Source organism: Heterodontus francisci, chromosome 6 (genome assembly GCF_036365525.1).
Source record: "Heterodontus francisci isolate sHetFra1 chromosome 6, sHetFra1.hap1, whole genome shotgun sequence".
Classification (NCBI taxonomy): Eukaryota; Metazoa; Chordata; class Chondrichthyes; order Heterodontiformes; family Heterodontidae; genus Heterodontus; species Heterodontus francisci.
Window position 1 is genome coordinate 36,485,525 of NC_090376.1, and position 25,359 is coordinate 36,510,883.

Consider the following 25,359-nt stretch of genomic DNA (forward strand, 5'->3'; position numbering starts at 1 on the left):
ATATAGGGACAGATGGGGATGTTTGGTAGGAATATGGGATTAGTGTAGGATTAGTATAAATGGGTGGTTGATGGTCGGCACAGACTCGGTGGGCCGAAGGGCCTGTTTCAGTGCTGTATCTCTAATCTAATCTAATCTACCTCCTTTCTTGTTGGACTAGCAACATACTGTTGTAGAAAATGTTCCTGCACCTTTCTGTAATTTCCTTGCAAATTTGTTCCTCTATGTCCTTCCCATTAGCTGGTGGTCTATAGACAACACCAATTAATGTAACTGCATCTTTTCTGTTCCTTAACTCTAGCCAAATTGATTCTGTCCTCGACCCCTCTGGGACATCCTTTTTCTCCAGCACTGCAATACTCTCCTTAATCAATACTGCTACCCCTCCCCCTTTTTTCCCTTTCCTGAACACCTTGCATCCAGGAATATTTAACATCCAGTTAATTTTTGCACAGGTCTGTTATAGCCACATCAACATATTTGCACATGGCAATCTGCGCCTGTACCTCACCAGTCTTATTAACCACACTCCGTGCATTCACATATATGCACATTAATCCTGATTCAGACTTTATTACTCCCCATAAAACAAAGCTGCCATCCCAGGGATTAGTCTGGTGAACCTCCATTGACTCCCTCTATGGCAAGTATATCCTTCCTTAGATAAGGAGACCAAAACTGTACACTACTTTAGGTGTGGTCTCACCAAGGCTCTATACAATTGCAGCAAGACTTCTTTACTCCTGTACTCAAATCCCTTTGCGATGAAGGCCAACATACCATTTCCCTTCCTTATTGATTGTTGTACCTAAATGCTAGTTTTTAGTGATTCATGAACAACCCTCTCTATGGCCTTGATATTTTTACTAAAGAAAGCCATCCAAACCAGGGCACACCTAACAAGCCTAAACATTACATCTAAGATCCCATACATGTTTTCGTTCAGTTCACTCAAATTTTCCTCTCACTTTTAAAGATTTGTGCATCTAAACCCCTAAATTTTCTATTTTATTTAAAGTTCATTTCAAAATGTATCACCTCACATTTCCCCCCCCCGTTAAATTGCATCCAAATTTTATCTGCTCAATTCAACTATACTACCAGACAACACCTCAAACTTCACAGTAAATGCATCCAATCTGGTCTCTTTTATTCTATCTATACTTAATGTTTCTGAAGTGCATTCTGAAGGGTGTAAACACTACAGCATTGTAAGCCAGTCATTTTTGCAACCATGGAGAGGTTTACCACCTTCTATAGGTACGCAAAAACGAAATGTTTGGCTAAGACAAATGTGGGTCCATTACAGGCAGAGTCAGAGGAGTTTATAACGGGGAATAGAGAAATGGCAGAGAAGCTAAATGATTACTTTGTGTGTCTTCACTGAGGAAGTTACAAGAAATCTTCCACAATTAGAGATCCAAGGGATGAGGGAGAATGAGGAACTGAAGGAAATTAGTATTAGTAAGTATTGGAGAAATTAATGGGGCTGAAGGTTGATAAGTATCCAGGACCTGATATTCTACATCCCAGAGTGTTGAAAGAGACAGCTATGGAGATAATGGATGCATTGGTGATCATCTTCCAAAATTCTATAGATTCTGGAACAGTTCCTGCAGATTGGAAGGTAGCAAATGTCACCCCACTTGTTGAGGTAAAGGCTGATTAAGATTTTTATGGTGAATTTTGCTGTACGTATTGAAAACCAAAATGGCTTTGTCAGTTGCTATGACCTTTCTGGAGAGGGAGGATTTATTCCTGAGTGATTTGCAAAACTTAACCAAGGCTAGGCTAATAGCATTGGCAGAAAGGTTGGAGTTCGAGTTAAAAGCAAGGGCGAAGAAACCAGACATAATTGAGCTAATAGTACAGCATTTGAAATTGGAAGGAGGAAAAGGCAATCCAGATTGTAATTCAGTTGAATTAGCTAGAATTCAGTTGCAGATGAAGCAGCTTGAACAGGAAAATGAAATAAGAAAACTTGAACTCGATAGAGAAGCACTTCAGAGAGAAGAAAAGGAAAAATGGCAAAAGAAAGAGAAGAGGAGGAAAAAGAAAGAGCATTTCAGAAGCTGGAACTAGAATGGCAAAGAGAAAGAGAAAAGGAAAAGAAGAGAGGCAGGAGAGAGAAAGGGCAAGAGAAAGAGAAGAAAGGGAGCGAGAAAGGGTATTCCAATTGAAAAGACAGGAACTAAAACAAAATGGTGACCTTGACTCCAGGGTAAGTTCTGGTGAGGAAGAATCGGACTTCGACCCAGTGGGGAGCTGCTTAAGTTTACGCAAGACCTCCCAAAGTTTGAGGAAAGAGACGTTGAGGCATTTTTCATCTTTTGTAAAGCTAGCCAAACAGAATGAGGTGGCCGAAATAAAACTAGACCCTGCTCATACAAAGCAGATTGATAGGCACAGCTCATTAAGTTTATGAAATGCTTTCCGAGGAGGCTTCTCAGATTATGAGATGGCAAAAAGGCTACTCTCGCTGCTTATAATTTGGTCCCTGAAGCTTACAGGCAGAAATTTCGGAACCTCCAGAAACAGCCTGGGCAGACTTATATAGAATTTGAGAGGATAAAGCAAATTAACTTTGATCGTTGGATGCGGGCACTAAAGGCAGAGGCCAAGTATGAGACCCTCAGGGAAATAGTTCTGCTGGAGGAATTTAAAAATTCACTCCCTCCGTTAGTAAGAACCCATGTAGAGAACTAGAAGGTTTCAACAGTCAAGACAAGCAGCTGAGATGGCTGATGATTACGAGCTTATCCAGAAGCCCAAACCTTTTTTGCATCACCTCCACAAACCTGAGAAGGATAGAAGGTGGGAAGGTGAAAGGAAGGCAAGTAGCCAGGGACAGCAAGGAATGCCCTGGGATCTCCTCCTCAGGCCAGAAAGGAAGGTGCTGAGGGTGGAAGTGAGGTCCGAAAGTCTAAGGTTTCCGCTGCCACAAAGCGGGACACCTTCATGTGGATTGTTGGAAGCTACGGGGTAAACCCATGGGACTTATTGGTACACAAGGCCATTGCAGAGAAAGGGGCCTTGACCAAGAGTATGACAGAGCAAGCTGTAGCTCTAACTGCAGCTGCAAGACAAAGTAAAAAAAAAACAGAGCGCAGGGAACGTGAACAAGATACCTGAGAGTTATTGGAAATTCCTGTCAAAACGAAAAGTAACTCCTTATTCCTCAAGTGAGGCAGGTAAACCTATAGTTATACATAGGGATACAGGAGCCACCCAAAATCTTTTGCTGGGGAAAGGCATAACCTTTCTACCAGTGAGCACATTGAATGCCAAGGTTTTAGTGAATGGTATCAGCGGGGAGTATACACCTATACCTTTGTATCAGGTGCATCTGGTGTGTCAGTAACCATAGGGGTTTTCCATAGTTTGCCTGTCGACAGAGTTGATCTACTCCTGGGGAATGATTTGGCTGCAGCGAAGGTGGTAGCTTCTCCAGTCGTAACAGAAAGACCAAGTGCAGTCAAGGAGACAGAGCAGAAGAGGTTCCAGGAATATTTCCTTTATATGTAGTGACCCGAGCAATAGCTAAACAAGTTCCATCGTCGGAGGTCAAATTAGCACCACAGACAGATATTTGGCTATCTGAAACATTTTGGGGGATTTGGGTAATTCGAAGGAAATGTTCAGTAATTCTTCTCTGATCAAGGCTCAGAAAGCCGATACAGACTTAAGTAAAGTGGCAAATTCGGCTCAAACTGAAGCTGAAGCAGAGGGAGTTCCAGAATGCTACTATATTAAAAATGGGATTCTGATGTGGAAGTGGAGATCTTCTCACAGACCTGTGGATGATGAATGGACGGTTGTTCACCGGATAGTGGTACCGCCCAAGAATTGCCATGAAATATTAAGGATAGCCCGTGCAATTCCCATGTCGGGACATGTAGGGATCCGGAAGACTCAAGCATGTATAAGTCGACGTTTTTACTGGCCAGGTCTTCACAAGGACATGGTGCAGTTTTGTAAAACATGTCATCCATGCCAGATTGTGGAAAAGCTGCAACCTGCAAAAAAAACGGCACCTCGAATTCCCATTCCAGTTTTTGGGGAACCATTCAGTAGGGTGTTGATAGACTGCGTGGGACCTTTACGGAAAATAAAGGCGGGACACGGATATTTACTCACTATTATGGATATGGCTACTCAGTTTTCAGAGGCCATTCCCTTGAGAACAATTTCTGCTTAAGGTAGTGGTAGAGAAGTTAACCCAGTTAATATGGATTACCAGTTGAGATGCAGTTGGATCAGCGTTCCATTTTTTTGTCTAAAAATTTTCAGGCAGTTATGAGTGATCTGGGTATAACACAGTTAATGTCTTCGGCATGCCATCCACAGACCCTCAAAACAATGATCAGTGCATATTGTCATGGATATCCCCATGATTGGGACAAAGGGCTAGAATTTCTTTGGTTTGCCACCAGGGATTCACCTAATGAGTTTGCCAGTTTTAATCCTTTTGAATTAGTTTATGGACTCTAGGACATGAAGTAAGAGGTCCTCTAAAACTAATCAAAGGAAAGATTTTAGAACAGAGGGACGAATCTTCCATGTTAGATTATGTATCCGTGTTCTGGGAGCGGCTCACAAAAGCCTGCAAAGTGGCACACCTTAAAACTTCACAAACAGCCATGAAGAAATGGGCAGACAAGCATGCCAAGACCCGAACATTTCAATCAAGAGATGGTGTGTTAGTATTAATGCCTTTACAGGGCGAACCGTTGAAAGCATGGTTCAGTGGTCCATATAGAGTAGTAAAAAGAGTTGGTAAATTATTTGATTGACACCCCAGATCGCCAGAAAAAGAATTGGCTGTGTCACAATATCACCGCCAGGAGGAGAATAAGCAAGCACAAGTATGTCAGGTAGTAAAGACAGTGAAGGACGAAAGGGATAGTGAGGATGAGGCAGAAGGAGGTCTAGACAATTCCCAAATTGAACCTCCTATTATATGGTTAGCTAACACTGAATTGTTAGAGAGATTAGACACTATGCTTTCACACTGAGATGCAGAACAATCAGGATACCTAATAAGGCTACTCACAGCATTTAGAGAAGTCTCTAGGGACAAACCAGGATGTGCAACCTTGACCATAATGACGTGGATGTAGGAGAATCCTCTCCTATAAAACAACATCCTTATCGCTTAGGTCCAGATAAACAGACCCAGGTAAAGGCAGACATCCAATACATGTTGGAAAAGCACCTAAATGAACCCAGTCAAAGCAGCTGGAGTTCCCCAGTTGTGTTAGTACCCAAGCCTAATGGTTCAACTAGATTTTGCATAGACTACAGAAAGGTTAATGCAGTAACAAAGGCAGACTCTTACCCAACGCCTCGCTTGGAAGACTGTACTGACAGAGTTGGCAGTGCCACATTTCTTACCAAAATATATTTGTTAAAGGGATACTGGCAGGTTCCTTTAACACCCCGAGCTAAAGCAATATCAGCCATGTCACACTAGACAGTCTTTTCTAATGCCAAGTGATGCCGTTCGGGCTAAAAAGTGCCCCAGCAACTTTCCATAGACTAATGAACTAAGTGGTAGCCAGGGTTCCTAACTGTGTGGTTTACCTTGATGATGTGCGGGTATACAGTGACACTTGGAAGGACCACTTGGAACAACTAAAAGCTCTGTCTAGAAAATTACAGTCAGCTGATCTGGTGATGAACCTTGCCAAAAATGAATTTACAAAAGCGTGAGTAACCTACCTAGGGCCTATATTAGGGCAAGGACAAATGTTGCCAAGAACAGCAAAAGTACAAGCATTGGTAGAGTTCCCTGCGCCTAAGAATAGATGAGAAATTATGAGTTTTTTTGGGGATGTGTGGTTTCTACTGCAAGTTTGTACCAAATTTCAGCACTATAGCTGCTCCACTAACAGATTTGCTGCAAAGTAGAGCCAAGATGCTGTGGTCAGGGGAGTGCCAAGTATCTTTTGAGAGGCTGAAAGCAATTTTTATCAATGCAGTATTGGCTGCCCCAAATTTCACTAAGCCCTTTAAGGTAGCAATTGATGCTAGTGACCTAGAAATTGGAGCAGTCCTGTTACAAGATGATGAATTGGACATAGAAAGGCCAGTGGGAAACTTTTCTGAAAAGCTAAATCAACACCAAAAGAGATACTGTACAATGGAAAAAGAAACCCTGGGCTTACTACTAGCTTTTAAACATTTTGAAGGATATGTCTGCCACGGTTACAGGGAGACATTGGTGTATAATGATTATAACCCTTTGTGGAAAAATTCAAAAACCAGAATGCCAGACTATTTCAATGGAGTTTACTATTGCAGCCCTATCACTTAAAGATTATCCACATTGTGGGAAAAAAACAATGTAATTGCAGAAGTTTTGCCTAGAATTTAACTTTGTTTTGAGTTATCCGAGTACAAAGAGGGACAGGGCAGAACTGCATTAGTTACAGGTAAAGAGTGAATGAGAATGAGTGTGTAAATGAATTTTTTTCTTTTTTTGCCCATACTTTATAATGAAACACATCGAAAAATGGTGTTTCATTCCTCCATGGATGGAGGTGTCATGAAGGTGCTTCCATTATTAATATTTTTCAGGACTTCAGGAAAATACCTGAGGAGATGCTGGACATTAGTCTTTAAAAAAGGGTCACTGGAAGGACTCTTGGGACTTTGTTTAAAAACACTTACTGGAAGTCACAGGTCTTAAGCTAAGTAAACAGCCAGAGCTTTAAGGACTATCAAACTTTTTGGACTTAGAAGTCACATGTCTGGGTTTATGACTCAGGAGTTTTGGTTTCATTTTTCAATATTGTTTGGAGTTCAGTTGGTGTGTATCCTGCTAGGGCAGAAGCGAGCCAACTCATCCTTTGTCACCTGTGTTGAAAATAGCTTCTGAAAATCCAGTGTGATAGCTGAACCCACTGATGCAATAATTCTCCCGAAAAGCCAGCAAGATTTCCTCTCAACATTTCCTGAACAAACTGCTTCTGAAAAGATGCCAGGATGCCAGACCGAAGGTCATCTGGAACATTTCATATCTTATCCCTTTTTTCTTCACGAAATAACAATTATTTGACCAAAGTATTTTTGCTTTTTGTAAAGCTGATCTCTGCAGAGAAAGCTTCTTTATTTTTTCTTTAAACCTGTGTGTTGGGTTATTTAGAAGGGAATTTATTTATACTTTTATATTTCAACCTGTGGGTTAATCAGCTTTGCACCTTTATTGAACAAGTCTTGTTTTATAATGTTAATAATTTTGTTGTTTATTAAAGAAACCTGATTGGTGGATTTGTATTCTGAAATGGATAGATAAAAGTATATAATTGGCCATATCCATAACTGGCTAAAATATTTAAAAATATATGTGGAGTAGTGGGACTGGAGGGAGACAGTGCACTCCTCTAACCTCGGTCATAACAAAGTGAGTTGCTTCTAAAAGACCCTCTGCAGATATTGTCTTCTGCTAAGAGCCCTTCTCCCCCTCCTCTCTTCTAGCAGTTTGTCCTGCTCTTCATGGCCCGTCTTCATTCTCCCAGTTATATTGAATTCCAAGAGGAAGGCCTTCTAGGCCACCCATATCTGGAAGCAACTTATTTCTGCACAAGCTATTAAATGAACAAAAATGTACTACAGCAACTGCCATAACACTTCCTATATAGCACAATCAACTATTTGGCAAATATAGGAAAGCTCCAAAAACACATGAAATTATGCTAACAGAAATAATCCAGTAACTAACTTGCAAGTCATTATGATCCTTTTAAATAATGCTAGTGGGGGGAGGGGTTCCTTCATGCCATTTAATGTCGTGTTCAGCTGCTTCAGGGCAGGGCATAGGCTGGAGCATAGCCTGCTCTGCTTGTTGCTGGCAATAAGGTGTGCGTGCGGAAACCCTTTTACCAAGATCGGGTTGAGCACATTTCTTGTCGGAAGTGTGCATGTGCATCTTGAACACCATTTTCCACCGTTAAGAGGCCACCTAATGCCTAAAAACTGGGAGCGACAGAGCTCACTTTCTTCCCCATAGTCCTTTTGTGTACAGCAGTTCTGTTTAGCATGCATATTCCCATTAGATGTTTAGAAAAGTGCATCAACATTTTCTGTAGATTTTTTTAATTACTAAATTAGATTTTGAATTATTTAAGCATACCAATATGGCCTCAGGTCTTTCAGCATTAACTCACTGATTGATGCTGGACCAATCTCTCCTATTTGGATGAGTTACACAACGTGGACCATCCTCTATTCCATCCAAAAATGCATCTAACGGTTATCAGAAAGTTTTTTTTCCCCTTTTTATTATTTGAAGCACTTAACACTACCAACTCTTTCAGGTTTAAGATGTGTCACTCAATTATGATACTACATTGAGGTCACATTTCTTAGTAGAAGTTACTTCTGGAGCACGTGTATTACCTGGATATCTGGAGATCAACCATATGCTCTATAACTAGTTAGATAATTGAATGAAGAGGAAGGAAACCTCTAATCTCTTTGTGGATTTATATAGGACAAAGTAACATAATATATTAGTGGTCCTGCGCCATGAATTGAGAGATGAGTGTTTGAATCGCAGCCTTGTTTGATATTTATATTCAAGCTTTCCCACAGATGGTGAATTGCTGATCTTGTCCAGATCATCAGGCACAGCATTCAGTAGACAGGGGGAAGGGAAAATCAGCAAGGGTTCCACCTTGGGTTGAACTTCTAATACACCCTTACCAGATGGCCACAGAGCAGCACTGTCAAAGACTGAAGACTTGTGCAGTAAACCAAGTGTCTTTTTAATCAGAATCTTGGATATGCATCCCAGTAGAATACAAAGGGGGAAAATGGAGATTAAAGACATTTAGTTTAAAAGAAGAAAAAGATATTTACATCTGAATTTGCAAATCCAGACTGCTATCGTTTCAATAGTCATTTCCCTTTCTAAAAAAGCATTCGTGTTTGACAAATTATTTGATCTAGAATGGTTCAATTTAAAACTCAATTTTTCTTAAAAAAGAATCATATATTTTAACTCCTCTTGCTCAACAAGAATTGTGCATGGGAGGGGATAAAATGTGAATATTCTATGTCCTGGCTCCAATCCACCGTGAACCCAGCCACATATACTTTCTTTTAAGATTTGGACTAACGAATAATGCCATCAACGAGGCTCTTGCTAAACGCAGGTGAGCATCTACTTAATATTCAAAAGCTTCACCCACTGATGTCATTGGTGCCACAACATAATACAGTGGGAGTCTCACACTGTCTGCAGCCCAGCAGTAGAACCACAGCAGAAGGTGCCAGCTGGCCACAAATGGCCAAGGCAAGTTTTAAAAAATTACTTGCGTTAGAATTCTCAGTGGGTCAGCAGAAGTAACGGTGCCACCTCCAGCCCCAGCCTCTCTCAACTGCCTCCAGAACACTCTTCCCACAGACTGCTAGGTACCCATGCATCCCCAGCTGTAGCACCTGCCCCTGAATTCCCGCTCCTACTCGCCGGACATGTAATGAATCTGGCCGGGTATTGGGCATGGCTGTGGGAAATTTTACTTAAATAAGATAGTGTCATTAAGATTGGCAGGGGCGCCGTGTCCTCAGACTCTGCAGGTGCACTGCCTGCTTTGGCACTTGCATGCTTCATTCCCACCCCACTTTCAAAATCCGGGCCTACATTTCATGAAAATAAATGATTAGGGTTAAACAACCAAAAAATGAGTACTTCCGAATCTAAAAACAAGTATATTTTTAAATTCCACAATTGTTGGTAAGGTCATTCGAGAGAAAGATGCTTTGAGAAAAGGTGGTGCATTGGTGATTTTAATTCGGAAAGCAACAATAGCAATCTGGTAGTCCAAAGATTAAAAACAGCCTGAGAGTGGGCAACAGGGGATAGATTTAGCCAAAATTCTATATTGTGGCTGAAATAATCAGCAGCAGGGCTTGTTGAGTTGCAGCACCAGTTAAAACATTATTATAAAACATTGTATTAACATTCATTGGTTTATGTGCCATGTGAATGGTATAAATTGGGTTCTGGGATACTTAGTCTTCACAAATTGCCAATTACTGAGGGCTTCACAAACAAGAGCTAAAGTGTATTCCTAATAAGAGATTACAGGTTTTGTACAAGATGAAGGCTGCTTACAACTCATTATTAATTATACTCCAACACCGGCGGCAGAATGTGCACCAGCCGGCTGAGCCAAATCCATCTCGCATGACAACCTAAAAAATTAGTTAGCTCAGTATAATTGCCATGAGGACGTTAATATAATAACTCGAGATCTTTTCTTTGTCATTTTGAAGGCTTTATAAATATGTATTTTTAACTATCCCAATTTAAGTTATAATAGAAAAACATTAATCCAATCTTGAGTAACTCCACATTCCAAAATTACAAATTTTAGTTTGAGATTGCACCACAGTTCTAACTACCTCCGACAGCATATTTAGGGTGAAGTCAATTAGCTTTTCCCAGTCCAGGCAAGATAAAATTCCACTACAATATGGAACAGCGATATAGCCTACAAAACTGTGTATGTACTAATAAATAAAAATGTTGGGGGAGAAATTCAACTCACTGCTGCCCATCTTTTCCAGTGTAAGATCCACATTAGACCTCAGAATTTCATATAATGATCTGTGGCACCAATTTTCACCAAAAATGCACCATATGCCATTATTGATTCAGGTGACTTTTAGTCGACCAGGGTGTTCGTCTAAAACAGGTGTTAGGTTTCATAAATATGTAAATTGGGGTCCTACACCAATTGTAGAACCCTATTTGCAAAATTCATGCTTAAGTGGGTGGAGTGTGTGGACTTGGTGTTGAGCGACCTAGCCAGTGGTCCTTAAAGGGACAAGTGAGGGACACACAAAGGTCGTCCCAGGAAATTTGGAATTTTGATCTATGGGCTGAGGAGAAATAATAGTCCTCCTCCTGGGACCTAAAAAATCGCTGGCTCACCGCTGGCATATTTCAGACCTACTTGCCTCACCCATCTCAGTCAGTCAGCCTAGCATAGAATCCAGCTCATTTCCCATCTTCCCCAACAGGCAAGCTGGAGCAGGGCGCCCGGCCTTGCTGGCGGCATTTAAATGAGACCAAAAGCTGAATGTGGCTCTGTCCTCAGGCTGGCACATCATGGGTGATATTCAAATTTCTATCCCTGTTAATTGTGTGAATACACAACTCACAGTCAATGTAAAATTCTAGATTCCATGCAGTGGCTTATCATTGTATTCTTAGTTAAGATACAGTAAAATGTATTGGTAGTTAAATGGTTTTACAAGTGTGCTAAAATATGCTATAAAAAGGCGGCTTGGCTTCAGCAATTAACCCCTGGAAAAGATTATGCATTATAAATGTTTAAACAAATTCAATTCTCCTATTTTATGAAGTGCATACGTCTGTCATTGCAAATTTTCTTTTCCCCTCCAAAATCCCTCTGCAGGAATAACAAGATTGCAAACTAACCATAGTCTTCTGCAGATTTCAGTAGGACTTCAGGATGTATCGATCCAAAGGCATTGCGTATGAACCTGCGTCGGCGACGTAAGTCATCTTCCCAGTAGTCCAGGCGCCAAAAATCATGCTGCTGACTGTAAAAGACAAAATGTACATACATGTTCATAATTTTGCAAGTTCTCCCTGTGTTTTCTCCGGGGGCTCCGGTTTCCTCCCACAGCCAAAAGACTTGCAGGTTGGTAGGTAAATTGGACATTATAAATTGCCCCTAGTATAGGTAGGTGGTAGGGAAATATAGGGACAGGTGGAGATGTGGTAGGAATATGGGATTAGTGTAGGATTAGAATAAATGGGTGGTTGATGGTCAGCACAGAGTCGGTGGGCCGAAGGGCCTGTTTCAGTGCTGTATTTCTAAACTAAACTAAACTAAACTAGTGTTAATATTGTGAAAGAGTCAGCAAGTATTACCTGTACTCAGGTAGCTAAAAGCTTTGGTTGTTGTTTGATAAACAACCTATTTATCTATAATACATTCTAAAAATATAACACAGAAAACTATAAAACAGTGGAATAGTATAGAATATATGGAGCATTTTCCCCATTTATCTATTATATATTCTAAGAATATAAGACAGAACACTATAAAACAGTGGAATAGTATATAATATATGGAGCATTTTTTCCCCATTTACACTAAGTACACTGCAGAAAATAGAAAATTCCAGTTGCAAATGTAAAAGTAATTTTAAAAGCAAAAAAAGGCATCAATGGGTTTTGGAGGGTTAATCCCTGTTATACTCAATGGATGTACTGTTTTCCCACTTTTACCTTTTGATATATATTCGATCCTCATTCATATAAAATTTGGATAAAAATGGCGTTTTTGAATTTATTTCTGTGACAATAAAGGAGTATTAACAAACTGAACTACCGAGTCACAAGGCAGCACAAACTGCCATCGACATAAATCAGAGCAAGACCATTAACAAATACAGCATCAAATTACATTTATAAATGGCACAGCTTGCCTCCTTTTACAGTGTTTTTTAACAAGGCTTGTAAATCATACAATGGGACCTCAAACCAAACAGCATGCAGTTTAATGACTATAGTCCCTCCGCAGACTGAACTTGGAACTATAAAATATTGCTTTACTTGAGGTTGCAGAACCACGATTAAAATAATGTGTTGAAATATTCATTGAAATAATTCCCACAGGCAAAAAGCAACCTGAGAAAATTGCAATTTTATTCATTATTAATAAAGCTGAATTAGAGCTCAAAAGTTCCAGCATGTGGTAATTGTATGGATAAATTATTATTACAACATCAGTGAAGGTCTTGCAAAATTTATAGTTTTCAGTTAACTCTTTCATAACTGAGGCACTTTTGTTTCTGAAGTACAAACTGGTTTTTCACTACATAGTTTCTTTACTGAAAACATTCCATTACAGGAAATGGGTGCCAATGTGTGGGGCTACATCCTGAATGATCTAAATACAAGTTACAGACAGAGGGACAGACTTTGTAAGGGAAACATAGCACAAAGCTACTTTCACACTTAGTACCAGTTCAGGTTCATTCAACAGTCTAACTCAGATATTACAAGAAAAAAACTTGAAAAAGGGATGTAGAGGAACATAGGTGAAATTGCAATCATGGCATTCTGATAAAACAAATAGAGAGTTTCCACCAAATCAAAGTTATCATTCTCCTGCTGGATGACCAGGTTGCCTGCCCACCCAATTAATCACTGAAGGCACGTGAGCTGCAGTGGTCGCAACAGTTCATATGCGGACAGCAGTGTCCGTGGTAAAAGATTTTGAGATCTGTTACTAGTAATTTCAGGGATGAAAATTTCCTATTGGCTACTTCTTTCTGACCAGAATGGTTGTAAAAAGAAAACTCGCACTGTCGGTTTCACAGCTGACAGGTGCTGAGATGGGAACGGCGCTTCCATAATTTGGACACCGGGTTTTTCTCGCAGGTTCCAATTTTTCTTCAAAAGCTCGCCAGAAAACCCTGAATCTGTCCAAAGTTCGGAAACCGCTGTTCCACTTTCAGCAACGGTGAGGAGGGGGGGGGGGGGGGCGGGGGAAAGAGAGAGAGAGAGAGAGAGAGAGAGGGGTTGAGAGAGAGAGAGGGGTTGAGAGAGAGAGAGGGGGATGAGAGAGAGAGAGGGGGATGAGAGAGAGAGAGAGAGAGGGGGATGAGAGAGAGAGAGAGAGAGGGGGATGAGAGAGAGAGAGGGGGATGAGAGAGAGAGAGAGGGGATATGAGAGAGAGAGAGGGGGATGAGAGAGAGAGAGAGGGGGATGAGAGAGAGAGAGAGAGAGAGGGGTGAGAGAGAGAGAGAGAGAAAGAGGGGGTGAGAGAGAGAGAGAGGGGTGAGAGAGAGAGAGGGGGTGAGAGAGAGAGGGTGGGTGGGGTGAGAGAGAGGCAGTGAGAGGGGGAGGAGAGGACAACGATGGGGAAGAGGGGAGAGAGAGAGCGGGGGGAGAGAGAGAGAGGGGGAAGAGAGAGAGAGGGGGAAGAGAGAGAGAGGGGGAAGAGAGAGAGAGGGGGAAGAGAGAGAGAGGGGGAAGAGAGAGAGAGGGGGAAGAGAGAGAGAGGGGGAAGAGAGAGGGAGGGGGAAGAGAGAGGGAGGGGGAAGAGAGAGGGAGGGGGAAGAGAGAGAGAGGGGGAAGAGAGAGAGAGGGGGAAGAGAGAGAGAGGGGGAAGAGAGAGAGTGGGGGAAGAGAGAGAGTGGGGGAAGAGAGAGAGAGGGGGAAGAGAGAGAGAGGGGGAAGAGAGAGAGAGGGGGAACAGAGAGAGAGGGGGGGAACAGAGAGAGAGGGGGGGAACAGAGAGAGAGGGGGGGAACAGAGAGAGAGGGGGGGAACAGAGAGAGAGGGGGGGAACAGAGAGAGAGAGGGGGGGAACAGAGAGAGAGGGGGGGAACAGAGAGAGAGGGGGGGAACAGAGAGAGAGGGGGGGAACAGAGAGAGAGGGGGGGAACAGAGAGAGAGGGGGGGAACAGAGAGAGGGGGGGAACAGAGAGAGAGGGGGAAGAGAGAGAGGGGGAAGAGAGAGAGAGGGGGGAGAGAGAGAGGGGGAAGAGAGAGAGGGGGAAGAGAGAGAGGGGGAACAGAGAGAGGGGGAACAGAGAGAGAGGGGGGGAACAGAGAGAGAGAGAGGGAGAGAGAGATGGGGGAAAGAGAGAGAGGGGTGGGGGGAGAGGGTGGGAGAAGGGTGAGGGAGAGAGGGGTGAGAGAGAGGGGAGACCAAAAGGGGAGAGAGGGGGTGGGAGAAGGAGGAAACCCAGAGAGGGGGGGACCGAGAGAGAGGGTGGTCTGAAAGAGAAGGGGGACCGAGAGAGAAGGGGGACAGGGGGTCGGGCACTGAGAGAGTGGAGGACAGGGAGAGGGGCGTGACAGAGAGAGAAGGGGACTAAGAGGGGGGTACAAAGAAAGGAGGACAGAGAGAGTGGGAACGACACAGGGGGGGTGGAACAATACAGAGAGCACGGGAACATAGAGAGGGGGAATAAAGAGGGGGAGAAGGAGACAGACGGAGGGAGAGAGACAGACAGAGGGACAGAGAGAGGGAGAGAGAGAGAGAAAAGGGAGAGAGAGCAATCAAGATCACTCCTGACAGATGAACATCTATCCAGAATACACTGCATCGCTGCAAGTATGTGGACTGACATTGACTACTTGCGCAAGGGAAAAAGAATCCTAGCTATTTCACTATTTGTGTCCAACATAGTGATGAGAAAATAAGTCAATAATTTAGTCTTCTCATTTAAAGCTTCCTCACAAAAATGCACATTTGTTGTTTTGATTAATAGTAAGATATGTTTTTAATGCCTTTATCTTTCTGAAATTGTCACAGCGGCCTCCTATGTAAGAAAAAAATTGTAATGTGTCCCCTCACGTGAAAAGCTTGGACATCCCCCATCTCTCTCTCTGTCTCCCCTCTCTCTATCTCGCTCTCCCACTCTCAAGAATCTAGGTTATTTCAAAATACAAGTTTAAAGGCTTGTGTTACATTGACTCACTCTGAAATGGCAACAGCCACTAAAGGAATCTACGCTGTGGCAAGCACTACTTTCACTTGGGACACAAGCTCTGTGACATGTTGAAAGTTGCTGGACTTTTACTTCTACATAAATGTTGCAATTCCAATACTATCCATTTGGAATCACATTGTTCCAGAACTTGCATTGAGAAGAAAATGGGCAAAAAAATCCAAGGAATCTCCAGAAGTCAGTATTGTAAGTTCCTGGAGTGGAGCGGAGAGGAGCGGACCTGAGGGGAGAACGCTGAGAGAGGAGCTGATAAATACAGTCTGAGGATCGAGGCCCAGTCACTTACCTTCCGGGAGCGGAGCGGACCTGTGGGGAGACCGCCGAGAGGAGCCAATAAATACAGCCCAGTCACTTACCTTCCGGGAGCAGAGCAGACCTGTGTGAGAGCAGTCCAGGCGCTCCAGAGTTTGAAAAAAAAGTCAACAGTGACATCACAGGAAAGCTGCAAGGTGATTGGTTGGTGAGAAACTGCTGTTAGTGCCTGGAAATATATTTTAAAAAAATCAGGGGAAACCTTTTTTTAAACCTACCTTATAAGCGATAAGGTTAGTACTACTAAAGTGTGATTTTTTAATTAGTGTAATTAATTAAGGACTTTAGATTGTAGTGGGTAGTGTTTGGAGTAGAAAAAGGCCCCTAGTTTAATTAGTATTTTTTAAAGGGAGTAACTAATTAATCTAAAGGTAAGTCATGGCAGGAGAGCTTGCACCTGTGATATGCTCCTCCTGCGCTATGTGGGAAACCAGGGACGACCATGTGTGCAGGAAGTGTATCCAGCTACAGCTACTGGCTACCCGTGTTACGGAGATGAAGCTGCGGGTGGATTCACTATGGAGCATCCGTGACGCTGAGGATATCGGGGATAGCACGTTTAGCGAGGTGGTCACACCGTAGGTAATGGCTGCACAGGCAGAAAAGGGATGGGTGGCCACCGGGCGGAGTAGTAGGCGCAGGCAGGTAGTGCAGGAGTCCCCTGTGGCCATCCCCCTCTCAAACAGATATACCACTTGGGATACCGTTGAGGGGGATGGCCTCCCAGGGGAAAGCAGCAACAACCAAGCTCGTGGCACCACGGATGGCTCTGCTACACAGCAGGGGTGGAAAAGACTGGGAGAGCCATAGTGATAGGAGATTCAATTGTAAGGGGGACAGACAGGCGTTTCTGTGGTCGCAAACATGACTCCAGGATGGTATGTCGCTTCCCTGGTGCTAGGGTCAAAGATATCTCGGAGCGGCTGCAGGACATTCTGAAGGGGTCGTGGTACATGTCGGTACCAATGGCAAAGGCAGAAAAAGGGATGAGGTCCTGCAAGATGAATTTAAGGAGTTAGGTGCTAAATTAAAAAGCAGGACCTCAAAGATTGTAATCTCAGGATTACTTCCTGTCCCACGTGTTAGCGAGTATAAGAACAGGAGAATAAACCAGATGAATGCGTGGCTGGAGAAATGGTGCAGGAGGGAGGGATTTAGATTCCTGGGACATCGGGACCAGTTCTGGGGAAAGTGGGACCTGTACATGCGGGACGGGTTACACCCAGGCAGGACCGGAACCGACGTCCTCGTAAGGGCGTTTGCTAGTGCTGTTGAGGAGGATTTAAACTAGAATGGCAGGGGGATGGGAACCTGAGTGGGGAGACTGAGGAGAAGGAAACGAGGATAGAAACGAAATACAGGAAACAAAACGACAAAAATGGAAGGCATAGAAATCAAGGGCAGGAAATAAATAGGGCCATAGTGCAAAATAATGCTAAGATGACTAAGAATGTTAAAAAGACAAGCCTAAAGGCATTGTGTCTCAATGCGCGGAGTATTCACAATAAGGTAGGTGAAATAACCGTGCAAATAGATGTAAATGGATATGATATCGTTGTGATAACAGAGACATGGCTGCAGGGTGACCAAGGATGGGAACTGAACATCCAAGGGTATTCAATATTTAGGAAGGACAGGCAAAAAGGGAAAGGAGGTGGAGTAGCATTGTTGGTAAAAGAGGAAATGAATACATAGTGAGGAAGGAGAATCCTGATGTGGAATCTGTATGGGTGGAGCTAAGAAACTCCAAGGGGTAGAAAATGTATCTAGGTCCCCAAACAGCAGTGGTGATGTAGAGGATGGCATTAAACAGGAAATTAGAGATGCATGCAATAAGGGTGCAACTGTAATTATGGATGACGTTACTATACATATAGATTGGGCAAACCAAATTAGCAATAATACTGTAGGAGGAATTCCTGGAGTGTGTACGTGATGGTTTTTTGGACTAATACGTTGAGGAACCAACCAGAGAACAGGCCATCCTAGAATGGGTTTTGTGTAATGACAAAGGGTTAGTTGACAATCTTGTTGTGTGGGGTGCCTTGGGGGAACAGCGACCAGAACATGATAGAATTCTTCATTAAGATGGAGCATGAGAGAGTTGATTCTGAGACTAGGGTCCTGAATCTAAAGAAAGGAAACTATGAAGGTATGAGGCGCGAGTTGACTATGATAGATTGGGGAACATTACTTGAATGGTTGACAGTGGATAGGCAATGGCTAGCATTTAAAGAGCACATAGATGAATTATAACAATTGTTCATTCTTGTCTGGTGCAAAAATAAAACAGAAGGGTGGCTCAACCATGGCTTACAAAAGAAATTAGGGATAGTGTTAGATCTAAGGAGGAGAAATATAAAATGGCCAGAACAAGCAGCAAACCTGAGAATTGGCAGCAGGTTAGAATTCAGCAAAGGAGGAAAAAGGGATTGATTAAGAAGGGGAAAATAGAGTATGAGAGTAAGTTTGCAGAGAACATAAAAACTGACTATAAAAGCTTCTATAGATATGTGAAGAGAAAAAGATTAGTGAAGACAAATGTGGGTCCCTTACAGTCAGAAACAGGGCAATTTTCATGGGGAACAAAGAAATGGCAGACCAATTAAATACATACTTTAGTTCTGTCTTCACAAAAGACGACACAAATTACCTCCCAGAAATGTTGGGGAACATAGGCTCTAGTGAGGAGGAGGAACTGCATGAAATCAGTATTAGTAGGGAAATGGTGTGAGGGAAATTGATGGGATTGAAGGCCGATAAATCCCCAGGCCCTGATAATCTGCACCCCAGAGTACTTAAGCAAGTGGCCCATAAAATAGTAGATGCATTGCTGGTCATTTTTCAAAATTCTCTAAACTCTGGAACAGTTCCAACAGATTGGAGGGTAGCTAATGTAACCCCACTATTTAAAAAAGGAGGTAGAGAGAAAACAGGGAATTACAGACCAGTTAGCCTGACATCAGTAGTGGGGAAAATTCTGGAGTCCATTATAAAAGATGTAATAGCAGAGCACTTGAAAAACAATGACAAGATCAGAAGAAGTCAACATGGATTTATGAAAAGTGAAATCATGCTTGACAAATCAGCACAGTGACGCAGTGGTTAGCACTGCAGCCTCACAGCTCCAGCGACCCGGGTTCAGTTCTGGGTACTGCCTGCGTGGAGTTTGCAAGTTCCCCCTGTGATCACATGGGTTTTCACCGGGTGCTCCGGTTTCCTCCCACAGCCAAAAACCTGCAGATTGATAGGTAAATTGGCCATTGTAAATTGCCCCTAGTGTAGGTAGAAGGTAGATGTAGGAGAATGGTGGGGATGTGGTAGGGAATATGGCATTAATGTAGGATTAGTATAAATGGGTGGCTGTTGGTCGGCACAGACTCAGTGGGCCGAAGGGCCTGTTTCAGTGCTGTATCACGAAACTAAAACAAATCTACTGGAATTTTTTGAGGATGTAACTAGTAGAATAGACAAGGGAGAACCAGTGGATGTGGTGTATTTGGACTGTCAGAAGGCTTTCGATAAGGTCCCACCATAAGAGATTAGTGTGCAAAATTAAAGCTCGTGGGATTGGGGATAAGGTACTGACATGAATAGAGAACTGGTTGGCAGACAGGAAACAAAGAGTAAGAATAAATGGGTCTTTTTCCGAGTGGCAGGCAGTGACTAGTGGGGTAACGCAGGGATCAGTGCTAGGACCCCAGCTATTCACAATATATATTAATGATACAGATGAGGGAATTAAATGTAATATATCTAAGTTTGCAGATGACACAAAGCTGGGTGGGAGTGTGAGCTGTGAGGAGATTGAAGAGAAGCTCCAGTGTGATTTGGACAGGTTGAGTGAGTGGGCAATTACAAGGCAGATGCAATATAATGTGGATAAATGTGAGGTTATCCACTTTGGTGGCAAAAACAGAAAGGCAGATTATCTGAACGGCAATAGATTGGGAAAGAGGGAGGTGCAGCGAGACCTGGGTGTCCTTATGCACCAGTTGCTGAAAGTAAGCATGCAGGTGCAGCAGGCAGTCAAGAAGGCAAATGGTATGTTGGCCTTCATAGCGAGAGGATTCGGGTACAGGAGCAAGGATGTCTTGCTGCAATTCTACAAGGCCTTGGTGAGACCACATCTGGAGTACTGTGTGTAGTTTTAGTCTCCCTAGATGCAGGAAGGATGTTCCCAATGGCGGGGGAGTCCAGGACCAGGGGTCACAGTCTATGGATAAGGGGTAAGCCATTTAGGACTGAGATGAGGAGAGATTTCTTCACCCAGAGAGTGGTGAACCTGTGGAATTCTCTACCACAGAAAACAGTTGAGGCCAAATCATTAAATATATTCAAGAAGAGTTATATATATTTTTTTGGGCTAATGGGATCAAGGAATACGGGGAGAAAGCGGGAACAGGTTACTGAGTTTGGATGATCAGCCATGATCGTATTGAATGGCGGAGCAGGCTCGAAGGGCCGAACAGCCTAATCCTGCTCCTATTTTTCTATGTTTCTATGCAGTATTCTAGGATGGCCTAACTAGTGTTTTATACAGTTCTAGCATAAACTCCTGGTTCTTATATTCTTATAAAGGAAAGTATCCCATATGTCTTCTTAGACACCTTATCCACCTATCCTGCTACCTTCATTGATCTGTGGTGATGCACTCCAAGGTCCCTGTGTTGCTCTACAGTTTTCAGTATTCTGCCATGTATTGTGTATTCCCTTGTCTTGTTTGCTGTCCTCAAATCCATTACCTCCCATTCTCATGCTAAATGAAGTCACAGTTTTCTGTTGTTTATCAGCCTCATGGTCACCATAATTTTTAAGTTCTGGTGTATATTCTGTTAATGTTTGCATTCTTAGAAAAATGTATTAAATATTTCTTCAACCAGATTTCCAGTGGTGTCGCTCATGGTGAGATGGAGGACTTGCTGCTTTATGCACAATATATCATATAAGTAGCATTTACAATAACCCATGGCACTGCTTATTGAGAGTCATAAAGACTGACAGCTAAAAGTATGACAGGATGTAATTGTGATGTTTTTAGGAAATGTGCATTATACACATGACTTTTAACGCATTATATAGATAAAAGGCCTATAAAAATGGCAGAAATAGTAGTAAACCTGAGGATTGGGAGGATTTTAGAATACAGCAAAGGAGGACGAAGAAATTGACAAAGAAAGGAATAGAATATGAATGTAAACTAGCAAAAAACATAAAAATGGACTGTAAAAGCTCTTTAGATATGTAAAAAGGAAATGTTTGGCTAAGACAAATGTGGGTCCATTACAGGCAGAGTCAGGAGAATTTATAATGGGGAATAGAGAAACAGCAGAGAAGCTAAATGATTACTTTGTATCTGTCTTCACTGAGGAAGTTACAAGAAATCTCCCACAATTAGAGATCCAAGGGATTACGGAGAATGAGGAATTGAAGGAAATTATTATTAGTAAGAAGGTTGTATTGGAGAAATTAATGGGGCTGAAGGTTGATAAGTATCCAGGACCTGATATTCTACGTCATCGAGTGTTGAAAGAGGTAGCTATGGAGATAGTGGATGCATTGGTGATCATCTTCCAAAATTCTATAGATTCTGGAATGGTTCCTGCAGATTGGAAGGTAGGAAATGTCACCCTACTATTTAAGAAGGGAGGGACAGAGAAAACGGGGAACGACAGACCTGTTAGCCTTACATCAGTAGTAAGGAAAATGTTAGAATCGATTCTAAAGGATTTGATAAATGGACCATTTGGATAATAATGATCTGAATTTATGAATGGGAAATCATGTTTGATGAACCTGTTGGAGTTTTTTTGAGGATGTTACTAATAGAATTGATAAAGGGGAGTCTGTTGTACGTATTATACTTGGATTTGCAGAAGGTTTTTGATAAAGTCCCCCACAGGAGGTTGGTTAGCAAAATTAACGCACATGGGATAGGAGGGAATATACTGGCATGGATTAAGGATTGGTTAACAGGCAGAAAGCAGAGAGTAGGAATAAACGGGTCATTCTCGCATTGGCAGGCTGTGACTAGTGGGGTACTGCAAGGATCAGCACTTGGGCCCTAGCTGATCACAATATATATCAATGCTTTGGATGTGGGGACCAAATGCAATATTTCCAAGTTCGCAGATGACACAAAAGTAGGTGGGAATATGTGTTGTGAGGAAAATGCAAAGTGGTTTCAAGCGGATTTGGACAGACTTATAGTAAGTGGGCAAGAACATGGCAGATGGAATATAATACAGAAAAATGTGAGGTTATCCATTTTGGTCGGAGGAATAGATGTGCAGAGTATTTCTTAAATGGTAAGAGATTAGAAAGTGTGGACGTACAAAGGGACCTGTGTGTCCTCATCAATAAGTCATTGAAAGCTAACATGCAGGTGCAGCAAGCAATTAGGACGGCTAATGGTATGTTAGCCTTTACTGCAAGAGGATTTGAGTACAGGAGTAGCAAAGTTTTTCTTCAATTGTATAGAACCTTGGTTAGACTGCACCTGGCGTAATGTGTGCAGTTTTGGCACCCTTACCTTAGGAAGGACATTATTGCCATAGAGGGAGTGCAATGCAGGTTCACCAGACTTGTTCCCGGGATGGCGGGACTGTCCTTTGAAGAGACATTGGGAAAACTGGGCCTGTATTCTCCAGAGTTTTGAAGAATGAGATGTGATCTCATTGAAAGCTACAAAATACTGAAAGGGATAAACAGGTAGATGCTGATAAGCTGTTTCCATTGGTTGGCGAGTCTAGAACCAGGGACCACAATTTCGAAATAAGGGTGAAGCAACTTAGGACCGAGATGAGGAGAAATTTCTTTACTCAGAAGTTTGTGAATATTTGGAATTCTCTACCCCAGTGGACTGTGGAAGCTCAGTCATTGAGTATGTTTAAAGCAGAGATTGACAGATTTCTAAATACCAATGACATAATGGTATATGGGGAAAGTGTGGGAAAAAGACATTGAAGTGGACGATTAGCCATGATCGTATTGAATGGCAGGGCAGGCACGATGGGGTGAATGGCCTACACCTGCTGCTATGTTCTTATAGCTATAGCAAATATCTCTTTGTTATTCACGGACAAAATGTGTCTCTCTTTCAAACACATAGGCCGGTATTTTACGCCCCCAAAAAGAGCAATAAGGTGGCGGGGGCATAAAATGGAGCGGGAGGTTCAGGGGTCACTTCCCTACCCGCTCCCGCCACCACTTAACGCTGGGCGGCGGTGGTAAAAAATGGCCCGCCCGCCCCAGGCCAATCAAGGTCCTTAAGTGGTCACTTAACGGCCACTAAAGGGCTTCTGCCTGCCGCCATGGGGATTTTACCTGTGTAGCCCAGGCCCGAGAGAAGCCACCTGACGAAAGCAGTCAGCTCTGTGATGGCCTGGGGGGGGGGGGGTGGGGGCGGGGGTGGGGGTGGACCCTCATGATCAGGCACCCTCTGCTTGATGGAGGGCAGCCCCCACAACTCCAATCACCCCCAACATGCCCCCTGTCCCCCCAATCGACCACCCTTGCCTTGTCAGGGCCCGACCGATCACCCCCGGCAAGGTATCAAAAATGTGTGTTGGTTCCATGGATCCCCAATATCTTCTTTGCGATGGCGGGGCTGATGTCCCAGCAGTGGCCATCGCTCCCAGTGGTGTTGCTGGGACAGAGAGCTGCTGGCCCTTTGATTGGCCGGCAGCTCCATTAGGCGGGATTTCCTGCCTCAATGAGGTGGAAGTCCTGCCTCAGACCAATTAAAGGCTTGGGGAATGCAAAATGCGAATTGGATCCCCAGGCCAGGCGGAGGCGGGTAAAATTCTGGCCATAATTTAGGTTGATACGCTGCTGAATGTAACATCTTTCATAGGGGATGCTGAAACAAATTCCAATCTGCATATTCTGATGGATGTTAAAATATCCCATTATACTTCTGAAGAAGGTCAGGAAGAATTCCTTGTGTCCTGTCTAACATTTTGGTCTCAACCAAGCCACCAAAAAAAAAAGACTGGCTGGTTACTTACATCATTGACATTGGCTCTACTCTATTTGGTTGACTCTTAATGCCCACAGAGCAAGTTCCACACCCGCGGGCGGCACAGTGGCGCAGTGGTTAGCACCGCAGCCTCACAGCTCCAGCGACCCGGGTTCGATTCTGGGTAATGCCTGTGCGGAGTTTGCAAGTTCTCCCTGTGACCGCGTGGGTTTTCGCTGGGTGCTCCGGTTTCCTCCCACAGCCAAAGACTTGCAGGTTGATAGGTAAAGTGGCCATTATAAATTGCCCCTAGTATAGGTAGGGGGAAGGTGGGGATGTGAGAGGGTAATGGGATTAGTATAAATGGGTCGGCACAGACTCGGTTGGCTGAAGGGCCTGCTTCAGTGCTATATCTCTAAATAAAAAGAATTTACCCTTAGAAAAATCCAGAGGAAGCAGGAGTTCTGGGAGAAGCCATTGATGGAGATCTACTGGCTTGTTGGGCTTGATCAGAGTGGAATCACAGAAGAGCAGTAAGAGGGATCATGGAGAGGAAATAGTTGGTGACAGTGTGACTGACCATATTGAACGGTGCAAGGAAGAATAAAGCACCAAGATTGGTGGTATCCGCCACCAGGAGGTGGGATTTGTATAAGAGGTCAGCTGGGAGAGGCTTGGGAAAATGGAAAAGATGCAAAGTGTCAGAGGCTGGAGTTAGGATAAATGAGGAATTGGTAGCTATTCATCATGGGGGTGGGCGGGGTGTTGTGAAGAATGAGGTGGCATCTATAGCAGCTGTGTTGGTTGTCTCATTCTTAAACATGAAGAAATCTTGAGCAACTCACACTTGACATTAGAGAGGATTGGAAGGGACAAAAGAAGAGGCATCAAGGAGATCGATGATCACAGCAAAGGGAACTAGAATCATAGAATCTTACAGCACAGAAAGGGGCCAGTTGGTCTGTCATGCCTGTGCCGTCACTTTTGAAAGAGCAGTCCCATTTAGACACACACCCCAACTTTTTCCCCATAATCCTGCAAATGAGTTCTCCAAATACAGTTCCAATTGCCTTTTGACAGTTCCTATTGAATCTGATTCCACCACCCTTTCAGGTTATGCATTCCAAATCTTAATAACCCTCTGGGAGAAAAAAGTTCTCCTCACTTCCTCTCTAGTTCTTTTGCCAATTATTTTAAATTAATGAATTTTGGATACCAACCCACTTAATAGAAGAAAAAGTTTCCCCCAACTTGCTCTGTCAAAACCCCTCATAATTTTGAATATCTCTATTAGGTCTTCCCTTAACCTTTTCAACTCTAAGGAGAACAATTCCATCTTCTCTAATCTCTCCAAATAACTGAAGTCCCTCATAAGAACATACGAACATAAGAATTAGGAGCAGGAGTAGGCCACTCGGCCCATTGGCTGATCTGATTGTAACCTTGACTCCACATTACTGTCTTCCCCGATAACCTTTCACCCCCTTGCTTATCAAGAACGTATCTACCTTTGCCTTAAAAATATTCAAAGACTATGCTTCCACCGCCTTTTGAGGAAGAGAGTTCCAAAGACTCA

General features: G+C 43.1%; 1 protein-coding gene across 6 annotated transcripts in view; it reads right to left on the reverse strand.

The window, feature by feature from the left end:
• Window positions 1–25,359, reverse strand: part of nbeaa (neurobeachin a) — a 988,762-nt gene that overhangs the window by 409,100 nt on the left and 554,303 nt on the right. For all 6 annotated transcript variants that reach the window (XM_068033481.1, XM_068033479.1, XM_068033480.1 and 3 more), the window contains one exon: window positions 11,453–11,577. In XM_068033481.1, coding sequence (XP_067889582.1) covers window positions 11,453–11,577 — 125 coding nt within the window. The remainder of the gene's footprint in view (window positions 1–11,452; window positions 11,578–25,359) is intronic.